Source organism: Yamadazyma tenuis, chromosome 2 (genome assembly GCF_029203305.1).
Source record: "Yamadazyma tenuis chromosome 2, complete sequence".
NCBI classification, from domain to species: domain Eukaryota; kingdom Fungi; phylum Ascomycota; class Pichiomycetes; order Serinales; family Debaryomycetaceae; genus Yamadazyma; species Yamadazyma tenuis.
The window spans coordinates 1,505,039-1,521,529 of record NC_089462.1 but is presented as its reverse complement, the minus strand read 5'-3'; the positions used below and the strand labels follow the sequence as shown (position 1 = coordinate 1,521,529).

Sequence of the window (16,491 nt, the reverse complement as noted above, 5' to 3'; positions counted from 1 at the left end):
AGAAGCTCAATTCAACCCTGAATAAGCTTGTTTGGCAAATACATCTTGAAGTGTTGTAAAGAGACTTAGGTGAAAGACTTATGAGAATCTACCTTTCTACCAATGTTATGTTCCTTCTATTCATAGGCATAGGTATCAAGACACTGAGGGTATTTTAAACTCTACTGAGTATACAGTTTGAAAGTATGTGGTTCAACTTTCGGAAAATGATGTTTTTGGGAGGGTCAGAGCAAAAACTGTTTATTCAAACGTTTGCTGAAGCTTTGAAAAGTGTCTTTCGATTATTCGCCACTCAGTCTGGTATTCCTGAGTAACCTATTTCCCTTGTGGTAATGACAAACTGAATATTGGATATGCATACTGATGGACACCACTTCATTAAGGAAAAGAGAGAAACAGGGAAAATAAAGGGTCTTGGCTGCGAAAATGTCCACACTTAGTATCATTACAGATGCTTGTGCTGTGTTTAACGGGTGAAGTAGTTTTCAACAAAGGAACAGCTCGATAAAGGCTTCATTTCGATGATATCAAATGCATTACACTAAGTGATCACGCAGCGATAATATTTTACCATATTCGAAGAATATCTCCATTCTTTGGGAAAAAGAAGGAGTGGGGTTTGAAAACAATGAAGGAGGCTAAGAATAGCTGATCTTAAAGCTGGAGTTAGGAACCCTCTTTTTGACAAAATGATATTCACTATTCACTTTAAATTTGGAAATTTTATCACAATATTTAAAATGTGCCAATCTAGCAAAAGCTACATTGGCGTCTCTATTCAACCAAATTTCATATTGTGATAAATCCGAACATTTCCTTGGGTAACACAAACAGCTCTTCTAACTCAAAGATAGTGCATGGTGACGTGGTGTTTACTCTTGCAATTTAAAGTTCAAGCACTATCAAATTTAATTTGATAAATCAGATATTGTTCACGGAAGCGCCTCAAGTTCAGCTTAACTGCACCCTGTACTGCATAATATATGTATAGTTATATATGGTTACATATGCAAGACATGAACGTTTGATTCTAATTTTGATTTTTTTCAATTTTAATTTTTTTTTAATTTTTAATTAAAAAAATTTAAAGTATATGTACATTAACTATATACACCTCCCAGGCGTACATATACTTACATATACTTACATATACTTACATGCACCGGTGCTTAGATCACTGCATCAACAATACAACTATATAGTTATTAAAAATTCAATGGCTCTTACAATAGATGTAAAATACGAAGCCACGGCGGCAAAGTAAAATTTCCCTTTTGAACAAATCAGCAATACCCAGGAGTCGAGAACTTTTAGAAATAGCGTCACGACTTACGCTTGCTAGCCACGATCAATTCTTAGAATCGGGCTTTCATTGGTCATCATTGTTGGGTAAAAGAGGCAGGAACTCACGTAGCATATTTAGGCTATTCTTTCCTTCAGCCAGAACTACAGCTTTTAGAGGTTGTAATAGGTGACAGCATCATGAACAACTTTGTTGCTCAGTGATAACAGATCCGGTAAATCACACCGTGCGGTGGACCCTGGGTAGGTGAAATTCATTTTGAGGATCGCCAACACAAGGATTTTCTGGCGACCTCTGATTGAAATTTGGGTCGACAGCCTGTCCAGAGGCGGGATCGGCTCTTGTTAGCCAAAATTACAGGTGAGGTGGCACTTTGAAGTGATAGGAGTTATGAACAGCTGGCCGCAAAAAAAAGGGTTCAAATAGGAAATAAATAAGGCGGGCGGTTATGATAGAGATCAGCTGGCGGCAAACCTTTCAGATCAAGAAAATATGCGTCCTATCCTATATGACAGACAATCACCATGATTGTGATCTCATTCTGAGCTCCTTGTAGTTGTTCATGGCCCCTATATTGTAAAAAAACTTCAAGACCTGGTGTGCCACTATGCATTTTTTTTTTTTGTTCGGCAAAACTTGAATACTATCAGACACTGCTTTGCCGCAAGAGTATAGTGGCCACGAATTACCTAGTCCCTCGATCGTTCCCGTCGCAATCGACTATTTTATGTTTGCCGGCGCTTAAAGAATAGGCTTGCAATACCTCATATTTTATAAGATGAGAGTAATTCAGTGAAACAGAAATGGAACAGGAAGCAAATGAAGGTGGCCTAAGAGCATTTCTTGTGGGACCACTTCACCGTTGAAGCTGCTAAATTGCTATGGAATCGCTACGAATCTCTGTGGTGATTGGCTATCAATTGTAACTGTTAATTCTAGTAAGCAGCCTGCTCCATGAAACAAATGGAATATTTTAACTCAGACTTCACCTTGGTATATGTCCTTAAGTCCATCTACAACAGGCATAGTGCTAGTATCCAGACGTTTAAACAAGATTTTAATACAAAACTCCATCACAGATCCAATAATTGAAATCTGCGGTTTTCATAAAATTGGATTGATATTAAAAAGTTTCAACATGTAATAAGCTCTTTCTTATTTTCAATGACTTTCCTTATAGGTTCCCAACTGTTAAATAATGTATTTTCCACTGAGGCGTGCAGAATCAAAACCGACACATGTCTCTCGTGTGACAGCCTTCATTTTTAACATTGAAGTTACAACTCCACAAGTTAATATACCACAAGAGAGCCATATATTTCGTGGATGGTAAAAAGAAGTATCCCATTTATTTCGGGGTGAAAAGAGGTGTTCCATTTTCTGTAAAATAGCGACTCCGTGGCCAAGCTGGTTAAGGCGTAAGACTGTTAATCTTGAGATCGTGAGTTCGATCCTCACCGGGGTCGTCTTTTTTTTTAAACATCTGATCTGTTAGTCCCAATGACAAATCCTTAAACACTAAGGATTCCGTCGGTGTCTCTGACTGCCTCGTGTTTCATTCATATATTAATGCTACTACTCTGACTGGAGCAACGCAGATAATGCCATCAACCCGAAAACTCCAAACCTAAAATATTGATTCTCCGTCAACAAAATCGTCACGTATCCCACCTTCGGAAGGTAGCCCTTAACTGTGCCCACCAAATCACTTTGTGTCAAGTAACTCTTTTTCCTGCCATACAAACTCAAGTCATCCACCGCGTTGTTGTCACCCTTGGTCAACAAATACTGCTTATCCTGATTATGATGTTCCCGCACCACTCTGTGCACGATGGGAATATCCTTGGTGGAGGTCTCGTACACCACCACGTCGCCGACTGAATTGGACTTCTGCCTGTTCCACAAAAATAACACATCACCTCTTTGGAACGCAGGTTCCATGGATCCAGTCAACACCACCACTATGGGCGAATGCGTATTTGCAACGACTCCCAACGTCTTCCACGTCATATAGGCACCGGAAAACACGTATGCCAACGCTAAGAACTGGGCCACTTGTGTTCTTAAATTCATGGTGCTAGTTAACAGTTGGTAAAAGGTTGAGTGCTGTTAATTAATCGACCGGTGAATTTCGCGCCAGTCGTGTACCTCTCCAGCTTTGTCACTGCAACTGATAAAAATTTTCTGGTCAGTTGTGTGATTTGTAACTACGCAAAGGGATTAGTACGAAGGCAATGGAACCAATACCAAACCAAGATGACAAGTTGTCTCACCTGCCCTCCACCACCTTCACCGAGCCCGTGTCGGATGCCGCTCCCGTTCGCGCACCCACGGTTCTAGAGCAACCTCGCCCCCAGAAAAGTATACAATACCACCCAGGAATGCCTCTTAAACCATCTCAGTCGGTATCCTTCTCCAGTAACGACCAGGAAAAGGTCCGCCGGTTCACGATCTCGGCCCAGCCGTCCGCCGTCAACATCACTCCCCAGGACCTCAGAAAAAACTCGTTTGGTGCTACCAATTCCATCTTGAACCAATTGCACGATAAACAGGATAAGGACCGGATCCCATCACGGCAGAACTCCGCCGGTGGCGGGGACTTGTTGCTGTTCATGAGCAAAACCCATGGTGGCGTACCCACGCATCCGGTGGTGACCACGGCCTCCACCGCCTCGGCTCCGTCCAAATCCACCAGCAACAGCAGCCTGAGAGTGGCATCGCCCACCTCCAACGACCAGATATTTCTGTTCAAGTTCCACGACACCATTACGCCCTCACCGCCCCCCACACTGTCCCGCAGCGTCGACCTGGTGATGAAGTCCCCCCATAGCAGCAGTGGTGGATACTCCCAGCCCACACAGCCCATCAATGTCAGCAGAAAAGGTAGTACTCGCAAGCCCCAGAAGACCATTGTCGAGAGTCCCGTGGGGCCACCGGTGCCGTTTCAGCAGTATTTGAGCAAAGAGGACGACGGCAAGTTCCATATTTTGTTGGCAGCAACAGGGTCGGTGGCTACCATTAAAGTGCCTTTGATCATCGACAAGTTGTTTCAGATCTACGGGGTCAATAAGATCAGTATTCAGTTGGTGATCACCAAGAGTGCCTCGCATTTCTTGAAGGGGTTGAAGATCAATAACCAGGTGAAGATTTGGAGAGACGAAGATGAATGGGCCAATTTCAACGAGTCTTTGGACTATTTCAACTCGGGAAAAAAGTCCAAGAACCCGTACGATAAGTTGATTCTCCACAACGAGTTACGTAAATGGGCCGATATCATGTTAATTGCTCCGTTGTCTGCCAATACGCTTGCCAAAATCACCAACGGTCTCTCTGATAATTTGTTGACCTCGATTATAAGGTCGTGGAACTGGCCGGTGATGTCGAAGACCGGGTCCGCCGCTCATCCACAAGCGACCGGGGTGAAGAAGCCGATTTTGGTAGCTCCAGCCATGAATACCTTCATGTACACACATCCTCTTACTGCTAAGCAGTTGAACTTGTTGGCATCCAACGAGTACGGGTTTGGAGTCGAGATTCTCAAGCCGGTAGAGAAGATTTTGATTTGTGGGGATATTGGGATGGGAGGAATGAGGGAATGGAGTGATGTGGTGGACATTTTGAGACGGAGAATCAACCTTCTTAAAAGTGTCGATAGAGATGTTGCTCTTAAGGAAGCAGAAGAGGATGAAGAGGAGGATGACGATGATGAAGAAGAGGAGGATGACGATGATGAAGAAGAAGATGAAGATGAAGATGAAGATGAAGATGAAGATGAAGATGAAGATGAAGAAGATGATGATGACGATGACGATGTTGATCCGGAGGAGCAGGATCCCAAACTGGCATCACCCAGTACAAACGACGACGGCAACGACGGTAACGACGAAATGATCTTTGAAATTAAAAACTGATCTGTTCATAGATAAATGCATTATTTATTCATTCTATATCATTAACCAATGGTTCCAATTCCCAGAGGGTCCTATCTATGTCAAATGTAGGGCGTGAGACCCCCTCGTGAAAATCGGCAAAAGAACTGTTTAAACTGTAGTTCTCGTTGGTGAATAAGTCGTGAAGATTCGTAAGCTGGTCGTAATTGAGAAGGTGCACGAGCTCATCGAGATCCTTCTCTTTTTGAAGATAGTGGTGCAAGCACACACTATTCGAATAGTTGTACATAAAGTTGAAGTTGTACAAGAACAGGTCGAACAAGTCGTCCAATTTCTTGATCTTAATTGGCTCCCGTGAGTTGTAAAAGGCCAATAGCTTGCGCGAGTCGGTGGGAAGTGATAACGAAGAATCAAGCTGCAAAATCCCCTTGTTCACGAGATGGATGAAAAATCTCAACCGGAGCTTCTTGGAATTGGCCGAGTTAATGTGCACCTTGTCCAAGAACCGGTTGATAGTGAAACTGGTCATTTTATTGGAGTTCATCGGTAACAATAAGGACTCCAAGGGCTGTTTGGACTCCAACGTCGTACGGAGCATCTGGGCATAGAAAAGATTTTCAAAGTGGTAGTTGCCGAGAATGTTGGGCAACGTCACCTTGTTGTTGTTGGACTTTGTGCGCTGAGTTTCGATCAACACCACATTCAAGTGGTGTTGGTTGGGAGTAAAGAGCTCTTGAAACACCCTATAATTCAAATAACTCAAGTAATACTTATCGTGAAGCAAGTCGTTGTAGTCAAACGAGCCGTACCGGTTGAACTTATCGAAATCGCCGTTGGGTGGGTACTTTTCCGTCAAGTTAATGGTCTTCCAGCTATTGAACAGCACCTTTAGCGGTAAACTGGTGGGGGAAAACGTGGCCACGTCAAAGGCGGTGATTTTACAGTAACTAAAGTTCTTGATTCCAATGTCAATAGCCACCAAGTCGAGGGTGGGTGGTAGACGAAGGTAGAAGTTGATGGTATGAAGAAGCAGACGAGCTTTCTCCACCTTAGTAGACCGTATGGGCACGCCACAAAGCACCGAAAGTTGGTTGAGGGTTTCAGCCTTATGCTGAAGAAGGCGATTCATACGTCTTAGGCTCGTCAAATGGGTCGGGTAAAGGAGCGAGATTAGGAGCCAGTACTGCGCTAACCTTTTAAAAGGTTGTAACGAGAAATGAAAAATCGCGTGGTGAAAGAACAATCGACTGGGCTACCCGATAAAATACAAAGAAATTTGGGGCACAAACATCTTATTCACTTACTCGATAACCAAACGTAAACAACCACTCGGGTGCTTTGGGACTACGATATTTACGTTTGTGATTGTATTCGTATTAGTGTTAGACGAGGCCGATGGCCGCGTGTACCACTAATACGGTGTGCACGGCGACCCCAGTAACGGAGATGACGAAGGTAATCACGCCAACCCCCCCACTATCTACGCCCAGCACGTTTCATACCCACACGTTGCTACACGTCCTCCTTGTTCTGTGTAGCAAGTGCAGCCTCGAAATGCTCGGGGCAAAGTCGCGTCTGTTTCTAAGGCGGACGCCCCCTTTTCGGAAAATTAAGGTTGCACAGAAATTTATGGGTGTCACCGAGAATGAGTCAACTAAGGTAAGTGGCTCCGGGGAAAAAGATGGTAACAAGTCCAGGAAACTAAGACTTAAACTTGATGCTCTATCACGTTATTGGGGTAGCACGGCTGTGGTCAGGGAGATAGTGGTGCACCGGCTGCGGCGCTTGGAGCCTCCTAAAGCGGTTCATTTTAGGCAGAAAATTAACTCAATTAAGTTAAGTGTAACATATCGTGTAGTCCTTCACACAGCAGAAAAATTTCACACTTCTATTTTAGGAAGCAGGCTGAATGAGAAGGAGAAAAATTTTCAGCTACCAAAAACTATAAAAGGGTTTGCGAAGTACTCTGAGAAATTTTTCTTTTCCCTTATCCACCAATATATTTTAAAATGCAATTCAAGTCTGTCCTCGTCGCTTTAACTGCCATTACTGCTGTCCAAGCCGCTAACGCTTCTAACGGATCTAACGGATCTTCCTCCTCCGACGAATCTGGTGCTGCTATTGTCTCCACCGGATTGTTGGGTGCCGCTGCTGCCGCTGGTGTTGCTTTGTTGTTGTAAGTCTATTAACAAAAGCCTAATTTCAATTTGTTTAACCTAGTTTTAATTTAATAGATGTATTTTTAATGAACAACTCTAGCAAAAGATGTAGAAAGCTATTAGCAAATAGGAGACGAAGGAGACGAAAAAATGAGGCTGTCAAGTTCGCGCCCTCGGCAGATCAGTTGCTACGCCTTGCGGTGTCAATCTACTGATGCATATTTCGTCTTCTGGCATATAATTCGAGCATTGCCCCACGCCTCACCGTCAGTTGAGAGTGCAACCAGTGGGCAGGTCAACTGACGAGCGTTGTTCACCAATGGTTGTCTAGTCAGAATGTCGGGCTGCCTGTATGCGCATTTTATTAGTTTTCTATGTACAATTAAGTAGGAGGTCTGGCCTTGGGACCCCAGTTCTTGGGATTCTCCTGGTAACGGACCATCTTAAGCTTGCGCAAGTGTTTCATCTTGTCACTTTCCTCGTTATCAGTATCAAAATCTACCGTGGTATCGGAGTTTAAATTCTTGAGAATTTTGTACCCGATCATGTTCGGGTTCAAGTTCAAGTTTGTACTGGGATCCTGACGCAAGACGTCTATTTTTGCAGTCAATTTGTCAGTTTTGGTGAGGTTACCAGCATCGTAGTCCGCTATCAACTCGTTGTTTTTCTTGATCAACCACTGCTTATTGATGTCCAAAATCACGTTCCATGGGGCATCGGTCTTGATACAGTTCTTCTTCGCGTGCGTCAAAGAAAGCTTGTACCCTAAATTACCCAATGCTTTGGAAAACTCATTGATGGAAATAGGTGGGCTCTTGAAGAACGACAGCAACTGGTTCAAGTTGAAGTAGAACGGTAATTCGAGCTCATGGAGCGCCAATGTGAGCATTCCCTTAATTCGTTCACTCGTGTGATAGACGTCCTTGTCGCACAGCGCGTTCACCAGGAGAACTTGTTTGACAAACTCCCGATTATGGATACGACCCCCATACATGGGCCCGGCCAAGTTGTAGGTCGACTCACAGTACGGGCACCGGCTTCCCACGTTCACCAACTTGGGAGTCTGATACTTGTAGCTCTTTTCTGTTTTCACTCGCCGTCCCATGTGCTGGTTGTGCTTGTCTCCACATCCGGTACAGTGGTACGTCAACATCGTGTTGGAGGCCAACTCCTTGACATCGAACGCACTGGTCTTGACCTTGACAAATACCCGGAAATAGTAGTCTATTGATAAGGATAAAAGAGGCTCAATGGTCTTTTTATATTTTGCAGCCGTACTGGCAATGCTCTGAAGAATCAACCGGATACCTACCTCGTGATTCAGCTCACTGCCGATGAGGGTGTTACCAAAATTATGGCCTCCGTAGAGCGCATAGCACTTTTCAGGGTACCCACTACCTGCCAACACTCCGGCGTCGGTGCAAGTGACAAGCAAAATACCTTCATCCTTGACGCACTGAAGGGCACTATCGATGAATGGTGCCGCCGTCCCGTACGGGTCAAGGTCCACCACGTGGAACTTCTGGTTGGTCGACGACATGTATTTGATGGCATCTCCACAGTTGGACTTGACCTTGTCACCCAACTGGTTGTGCTCAACATTCTCATCGATGAGCTTGACGGCCTCGGCAAGAAGATCGTTGGCCACCACCTTGTTTACATGCTCAATCTCCTTGGCATACCGAATGGACCTCAACCCCGTAGCGCTCAAGGCCTCCAAAATATTGATGAAGTTTGATGGCTGCTCGCCGGTCGCATCTCGTTTCTTATTGAGGGTGTGGCCGTACTTTTTGTACCAGCTCTGGATGACCATCACAGATAAGTCCCGGTTGAACTGTTGGATGTGGTTGTAGAACACCTTTTCGCCGCCCACGATCTCGGCTTTACCTTCTTTCACTATGCTCATACCTGTTTTTACTGCGGTCTTTATCATAAAGATGAGAGAGTTTTTCACCCATCGCGAACATTTTGTTTTCGAGGAACCGTTAATAATGCTCCTGGACTACGACGGGTACGAAACAGATTCCGACTACTCGCAGTCGGTGCTATCGGCACAAGAACAATGGGAAGAGAGCGTGCAGCAGATCACGGGGCTTGTGAATATGATTATTTTCCCATTGATTGGGAAGTTGTTGGGAAGGCGTTTCAGTAAGGTGTTGTGGGCCCGCTTTGCCAATTGGTACTTTTGATAAGTTTATAATATATTGTCATTAATGTTACATATGATTACACCCAGGGGTCGGTACCCATCTACAAACTGGTGATTAGGGTCTTAAACTCACTTTGTACACTGCCCCTCACAAACGTGAGCATGTACTTCAAAAACGGCTCTATCAACCCATTGGACAACCGGCCCAATATTTGATTGAGGATCTTCACGTACTCGTCGATGCTAATGAACGAGTCCGATGAGTTTGAGCTCGCCGAATTCAGGCTGAATATCGAACTCTGCTCGTTGATGCTGCTGTTGACACTGGTGGTGGTGGTGTTGAACAACCCTAATTCGTTGTTCATGATCAAGTGTTGCCTCAAAATCCCCAAGATCTTGGCCAAGATCATGAGCAAGTTCTTGAAGATGAAGAGAGTGTCCAAGGTGATGTTGATTTCAAGCTTCTCTATTAAGAGTTGGCGGGAGTTCAACTTGATGGGAGAGTTTGCATACTGGTTTAGCGTGGTGCTTGACTGTGAATTGTCCTTCAACGTGAAGCCGATATCGAAGTTCTTGAGAATAACGAGAAGGTTCTTGATGAACTTGATCTGGTATAGCGGCTGGGTGGTGGTAGGATTGGAATTGAGAAAGTGTTTGGGGCTTTCGAAGGGATTCAGTGAAGAAGACGTTTGTCTGTAGGAGCCGGTGGCTTGGATCCCCAATTTATTGTTGATCGTGTTCTGCTGCTGTTTCAGTTGATTGTGCATCTCTTCATCGAGCTGGTACGACTTGAAAAGGTTTCCTAAACTGATACATAGCTTAAGAAGCTTGTTAGACCCCAATGGAAACGGATTTGACTGTGCGAATTTGTGAAGCTCCTTGTAGTTCAACTTGTAGACATTGAGAAACTTGGCAGTAGGCGTCACGTCCGTGAACGGTATAGATTCCATGAGGTTAGTGTAGGAGTCCAACTCATTATCTATCGTGTCAACGTAATTCATGTTGAAATCTAAACTTTTCTTAGACGAGACCCGCGCACTTTCGTACTAGGCTTTTGCTGCTAAATGAACTAAAATGCTTTTGAGCGGATTTTTGGCACTAGTGATTATCCTACTTATTGTCATATTGGTATTCGGCGACTCTCCGAGTTTCAGAGGCTCATGGATCCAAAAGGCCCGCTTGGTTTTTCTCCGGTACAACTCTCGTGCTTTGGGACACATCAGCTCCCTCAATCACCCGCTATTCAATTGGCTGGTACCTATCTTTTATATCGGTACATTATCCTTCTGCTTGTTCCAGTTCTTTTCATGCACCTGGAAACTAGTTCCGGCTGTCATAAAATATAGCTTTGTGCACCAGATTTCCATTGCATTCACCATTGCATCAGTGTACTTTACCACCCTCGTGTGCGTAGTATCGAATCCAGGTGAAGTGCACAAGTACAATGTACAAACCGCCAACAGCAAGTTCCACCACAACGACATCATATACTTCAGGAACAACTTCTGCCGCACCTGCAAGTTCGAGAAACCCGCCAGGTCAAAGCACTGCTCTACGTGTGGGAACTGTGTGATGATGTTTGACCACCATTGCATCTGGATCAACAACTGTGTGGGGTACTACAACTACCGATACTTCATCCTATGGCTTGTGTCAAACCTCACTATTTTGGCATACGGCGCATACATAATGGCACAGGTGATACCGCCACGGCAACTTGCTCACAGCATCAAAATCGATAGAGACCATAAAATTACCGGATGCTTGATGATCCTCTGCGTGATCTTCGACATGGTGGTGGCAGTATTCACAGGACTACAATTTCGGTACATATACCTTGGTATCACCACGAATGAGCTAGATAAATGGGGTGAAATAGAGTATTTGGTCCAGATTTCTTCTTTATACAAGAGAAACGGTGAGTATTTGGAGTTGGTGGATAACCAGCTTATCAACATGCAGAACACACAAGTGTTCCCCTTCTACAATGATGCCGTCAAGGTGTCTAGTGTGGAAGAGATAGACAATATTTATGACCAGGGGTTCAAGCGTAACTTCCATGAAAAGTTTTTTCCCCAGTATATGGGTTAGACATTAATACAAGAAACGACGTTTAAAAGATGCAGCACAGATTGTACCACATCGGACACAGTAGAATAAAAGTGGCGTGAGTGACAAAGGGTATAACCTATTTCTACTTTAGTTAGTACATTTCTCTGAAGAACGAGTATATCATCTAGGTGTTGGTTGATTTCCTTTGAAACCCAAGACATTGTAAAAATGGGTTAAATCATGACGATAACGCATATTATGATTAATCATATATACTCTTGAAGAAATTCACATACGTTTAGAAGTATTTAAAGAAGAACAAGTGAAGTCAAAAAAAAATTTTCAGAGCTGCGAGTTCTTTGATGGAGAGAAAGCACTAGAGACTGATTTTGGGGAGGTACATAATTTTTGCGAGATAGTGAGTAATTTAGTGTGTTAGACCAATAGTGTTTCTGGTTGACTTGAATTAAGAGGGACTGCCAATGAAGGTGTTTTGAAAGTATCAAGCTTGCAAGTCACTTTTTCAACTTTTGTGAAATTTGTACTTTTCACTTTTTGCAGCCACCTCATTTATTAAATTGAACTAAGTATTATTTAAGTTGTTCAACAACTCTTTACACCAAACCTGAAGAAGCCGTATTTTTTCTTTGGGGTCAAAGCTTTCGCTTTGGTTATTCTGAAGCTGGACGATGACATCTGGGTTACTTTGACCAAGTCTCTGTTCGGTGAAAATCTGGTCCATTGTACTCAACTCAACCCTAAAAGGTTCTGGAAAAGAGCTTTTCAAAATACCAAACCAGTGGTCAACTATCGTAAGAATATCCTTCTCCCTATCAGTCTTGCTCGAAAGAAAGAGAAAACGGCTAGTCACTGAATTGGTATTGTACTCAACAGGCTTCGGGGTTGGCACCAAAGGTGTCTCAACGACACTATCTTCGTTGGTGCCCGAACCAGTCGGACTGGTATCACCGCTTGGTTCATCGATATTCATGCCATCATCCTCAATAGTGGCAGGCCCACTAAGAAAACCGACACAGCTTAAGCACTTCATATTAGTGAGAATTTGCTTTGAGTCGAGTGTCGGTGGGTAGTGGAGACTTTTTGAGTTTGAGGCCTTAGACTCAATCACCTTATCTATAAAGTTGACCTTGACGGAGCCCAATTTTCCTGAGCAGCCAAGAGCTAGGAGTTTATCTTGCAATTGAGACTCACTTATTCGAAGAGAATCCTGAATGAACTTGAAGGTTATGAGAGAATATGACTTGAAAAAGTTCAAAAGAATCTTATCTACAATCAATTCCCGGATGATTTGAGCTGACTGAATAAAGATCTCATCCGAGAAAAACTCATCATCCCCCAACTCCTTTAAGCAATCTTTGTAGGTATTCAAGTCGAGCTCACTGAAGCATTCAATCATCACTAACAATTTCTGGAAATCTGATTGTTGGACATAGTGCTGAGTCTCCTGAGATTCAAACGGATTGAATTGATTTTCGGTGATGACGGAAAGCAAAATCAAGTACTTGAAACTTTGGTCCTTTTCGTTGGCTCCACATTCGTCAAAGTTTTTAAAACTATCATAAAAGTTTGCTCTTGAGACCTCATAGTGACCTTTGAAAAACTCAAGTTTCCCTCCACATTCCTTGATGACTCCCATTATTCGTGGATGCGTAACTGGAGAGGCAATTGTCATGCTTTTTTTATACAAGTAATTCAATCTCGCCACATTGAGGGGTTTGTAAAGAGACAAAAGCTCAATCTCAGACGCAATTACTTCCAAAATATATGAGTTCCGTGTCACTTCCGATACACTGGAAAGCTTTTTATTCAACTGGTCAACCATCTGGGAACACTCTTCCAATTTTCGGGCCTGTAACAAGATCGAAAACTTGTTGAGAATACATTTTATCCATAGTCTATTATTTCCAGTCCTGCTACCAGTCAAGTTGATGAACTGAAGAATGAACTGATATAACTCGAGTCTAAACCCAGTGTCTTTGATATTTCCGTAGTTTATCAACACTTTATTGAGCGACTCATCTAAGTACGGTTTGTCTTCCATATATGGAACAAGCTTTAATAGATGCTGTAATGACACTAAGCTTTGGTCGAGTTGATGATTGGAATAATGGATTTTAGCAATCTGCTTTTGGGATTTATAGATCCACTGTATAGAGTCCGGGGACACTTCAGACTTTGCAATTTCTTGTAGCTTCTGTATGGCCATGCTTGTATCTTCATCCTTAAATGCTTTTGCATTATAGTACATAACCTGAAGTTTTTCATTATCATTAAAGTCAGCTTGGACTTCGGCTTCCTGCTCACTTGCATCGTCATCCTCGAACTCAAACTCGTATGACTCTTCTGATTGAAAGTCCTCTGAGTCTGACATTGTAGTAGTGATTATGGGTTGCAGAAGCGCGAAAGATTTGGATCGCGCATTGATAGGGACTAGCATGAATGGGTGAGTAGTTTCAGAGACCTTGAGGTAGTTAAGAGGACATAATGTATATGTATGAGGTGTTCTATATACGTATAATGAGGTACGATGAACAATTCTACAATGATAGAGGCAAGTGCCAGAGCATGGAGCGTATTCTAGCTGCAACTCGGGAGAGCAAGAAAACGCTTAGTGCTCTTCTAACTCCAATTTGAGAAGCTGCCATTAAACCAATTGGACAAACATGGAAATGTCCATTTTCTCGTAAACGTACTACAAGCGTCTTTGGACACTTGGTTCTCAAAAAAGATAGCTCGGCTGGTGAGCATAGACTACCAAAAGTATCCCGTTCAGCCGTCTGCACCTCCTATGATTTCTTGGAACACTTCAAGCCCATGTGTTAATGACCTGAACATTCTCCAATTTACAGAGTAACTAAATACTAGCAAACTTTCGAAAAGGATTGTTAAAATGTACATATCTTTTACATAATTTCGTGATCTAGATTTTTTTTGTCTTTTATCTTTTCAGGTGTCTAATTGATGCAAATAATGCAAATAATTTCCGAGGTTTAAGCTTCAGGAAAACTTTACGGAATGGTGATAAGTGTTGTTTATCAACTGCCTTGCCTTCTAAGTCACCATCTGGTGCTGGAAGAATCATTAACTTGGGCTTGGAGTCTAAGATTTGTCTAATGGCCTCTCTTTGTTCCACTAAGCTGAGATCAGTTTCAGGGATGAGAGGGCTTAGAGCCATCAATGAGGAGCAGGAGCTTGAGAATTTTTCACAAACATCCTTACCGTAGTCAGAAGCTTCTAAGATGGAGGGACTGAGACTCGCGATAGACATATCGTCATCAGAAAAGTATTCCCACACCATTTCCAGAATGGTGGATTCTTTGAGAGCAAGAAACATTTCCTTGGAAGTAGAAACCAACTCCAAAGAATATTGTGTTCTCTTCGAAGATTTCCAATAGGTTTGCATGGAAACCATCTCAGGTTTTGGTTGAAAATTAAATGTGGAAACATTGTCTGGCAAATAAACCAGGCAAGAGTTTCTCAAATGCACGTCAAGCCTGTGCAAAGAAGACAATGACCGGTTTGCTAAAACCGCCCCAAGCTTGAAAATATAAGTATATCCATAATCTTTTGGAACCTTTTGAAGGCTTGGTAAGGAGTTCAAAGTTGGCAATGAAACTGACTGACATTTTGGCAAGAGTGCTTTGCCAAGTGTTTCGGTAACGATTTCACCGTTTGCCAAACGAACCAGTTTGGGAAAAGAAGACAGTTCCCAAATTGACAAGAAAACCTTGCTAGAGAAGTTAGACTTTGGCAAATAAACAAATTCGGACTTCAACTTTTCTAAAGAGTATCCCAGCTTCTTTTGAGAACCAGTGTAGAATTCGTACACCTTAGAGCCAGAAACTGGAACCTTTTCTTCGAAAAATTTAAAGAAGTCATATAATTCAAAGCCCGAAGCTGACTGAGCACAGTCCTTGAACAAATTGTAGAAGTTGAACCCGTTGAAGTCAGAAGTGAGCAGATAGCAGCAGTTTTCGGTTTTATAGCTTTTATAGGAGTTTTGGACTTTTTGGTTTTTTTTGGTGTTTTGGTTTTCAAAAATGGAGTAGAAGTCATAGAAGTTATAGTCAGTAGAGTAGGGTTGTTTTTCGTTTTCAGAGATTGTGAAGAAGTCATAATAGTTTTCTTCAAGCTTATTGTTTTTGTAGGAGTTTTGAGTTTTCTGATGTTTTTTGGTTTTGTGGTTTTCAAAAATGGAGTAGAAATCATAGAAGTTATAGTCAGTAGAGTATTGTTCTTCACATTTTCCAAAGATGGTGAAGAATTCATAGAGGTCCAAGTCGGATGTAAGGCTAGTCAAGCCACCAGATTTAACTAAACCTTGAGGGTTACCAAAGCATCTGTCCTCCTTTCCAAAGATGGTAGAATAGTTGAAGTAGTCAACTTCATTATCCAAAGTACCATCATACTTCGCCAAGGCAGAAGTCTTGTCAAAGATGGAATAGTAGTGGTACAGCTGAAAGTCTGCAGTAACACCAATACATCCACTAGAATGGATGTTAGTGGTCAAACTGGTCTTTTGTGGTACAGGAGGGAAATCGTCAAGAATGGCGAAAACGTTGTATAATTTGAAGTCAGAAGCAAGGTGGGGGCAAGAAGCGAACTTCTTGGGGGAAATTTTGCCGTAACTGAAGGGGGAAATTGGTTTACTGAAGCTGATCATTGTAGCTAATAGTAGAATCAAAAAAAATCCTGGATTCTCAAAAACAGGGGGGAATCAGCTCTTTATATAGTTACGACTTTCCTATAATCAGTTGCATGAATTTGCAGCCGAATGACCAAAAATAGAAAAATATGCAGGGGCATATCCACAAAGACAAGTTCTTTTGAACGTATACCGGACAGAACTTTTGAAAGTAGAAAAGAAGGTCCGCTGTGCGGCCTGTTCTTTCCTAAAATCAAACACCATTATTAAAC

General features: G+C 42.6%; 8 protein-coding genes and 1 non-coding gene across 9 annotated transcripts; 4 read left to right on the top strand and 5 right to left on the bottom strand. All coding sequences in view use genetic code 12, as the record gives it.

The window, feature by feature from the left end:
- Nucleotides 1–2,695: 2,695 nt before the first annotated feature.
- PSN45_002036 lies at nt 2,696–2,769 on the top strand. Its single transcript has one exon. It is a non-coding gene; the product is annotated as a tRNA-Asn (tRNA).
- Nucleotides 2,770–2,878: 109 nt separating this feature from the next.
- SEC11 (Signal peptidase complex catalytic subunit) lies at nt 2,879–3,376 on the bottom strand (the record flags this gene model as incomplete). The annotated part of the gene is made up of 1 exon (XM_006690206.1): nt 2,879–3,376. One exon carries the CDS (start codon nt 3,374–3,376, stop codon nt 2,879–2,881), a length of 498 nt encoding a protein of 165 aa, XP_006690269.1.
- A 308-nt stretch (nt 3,377–3,684) lies between these two features.
- On the top strand, nt 3,685–5,214 carry PSN45_002034 (uncharacterized protein; the record flags this gene model as incomplete). The annotated part of the gene is made up of 1 exon (XM_066157784.1): nt 3,685–5,214. One exon carries the CDS (start codon nt 3,685–3,687, stop codon nt 5,212–5,214), a length of 1,530 nt encoding a protein of 509 aa, XP_066013881.1.
- Nucleotides 5,215–5,242: 28 nt separating this feature from the next.
- Nucleotides 5,243–6,322, bottom strand: CCE1 (cruciform cutting endonuclease; the record flags this gene model as incomplete). The annotated part of the gene is made up of 1 exon (XM_006689366.1): nt 5,243–6,322. One exon carries the CDS (start codon nt 6,320–6,322, stop codon nt 5,243–5,245), a length of 1,080 nt encoding a protein of 359 aa, XP_006689429.1.
- Nucleotides 6,323–6,822: 500 nt separating this feature from the next.
- PSN45_002032 (uncharacterized protein) lies at nt 6,823–7,373 on the top strand (the record flags this gene model as incomplete). The annotated part of the gene is made up of 2 exons (XM_006689367.2): nt 6,823–6,852; nt 7,215–7,373. The coding sequence occupies 2 exons, from the start codon at nt 6,823–6,825 to the stop codon at nt 7,371–7,373; spliced, it is 189 nt and encodes a 62-aa protein (XP_006689430.2).
- Nucleotides 7,374–7,734: 361 nt separating this feature from the next.
- TRM1 (RNA methyltransferase tRNA(m5U54)methyltransferase) lies at nt 7,735–9,285 on the bottom strand (the record flags this gene model as incomplete). Its single annotated transcript, XM_006689368.2, has 1 exon — nt 7,735–9,285. One exon carries the CDS (start codon nt 9,283–9,285, stop codon nt 7,735–7,737), a length of 1,551 nt encoding a protein of 516 aa, XP_006689431.2.
- A 317-nt stretch (nt 9,286–9,602) lies between these two features.
- On the bottom strand, nt 9,603–10,502 carry PSN45_002030 (uncharacterized protein; the record flags this gene model as incomplete). Its single annotated transcript, XM_006689370.2, has 1 exon — nt 9,603–10,502. One exon carries the CDS (start codon nt 10,500–10,502, stop codon nt 9,603–9,605), a length of 900 nt encoding a protein of 299 aa, XP_006689433.2.
- A 688-nt stretch (nt 10,503–11,190) lies between these two features.
- Nucleotides 11,191–11,592, top strand: SWF1 (palmitoyltransferase swf1; the record flags this gene model as incomplete). Its single annotated transcript, XM_066157783.1, has 1 exon — nt 11,191–11,592. One exon carries the CDS (start codon nt 11,191–11,193, stop codon nt 11,590–11,592), a length of 402 nt encoding a protein of 133 aa, XP_066013880.1.
- A 544-nt stretch (nt 11,593–12,136) lies between these two features.
- PSN45_002028 (uncharacterized protein) lies at nt 12,137–16,237 on the bottom strand (the record flags this gene model as incomplete). Its single annotated transcript, XM_066157782.1, has 2 exons — nt 12,137–13,938; nt 14,587–16,237. 2 exons carry the CDS (start codon nt 16,235–16,237, stop codon nt 12,137–12,139), a joined length of 3,453 nt encoding a protein of 1,150 aa, XP_066013879.1.
- Between the last annotated feature and the right edge of the window lie 254 nt (nt 16,238–16,491).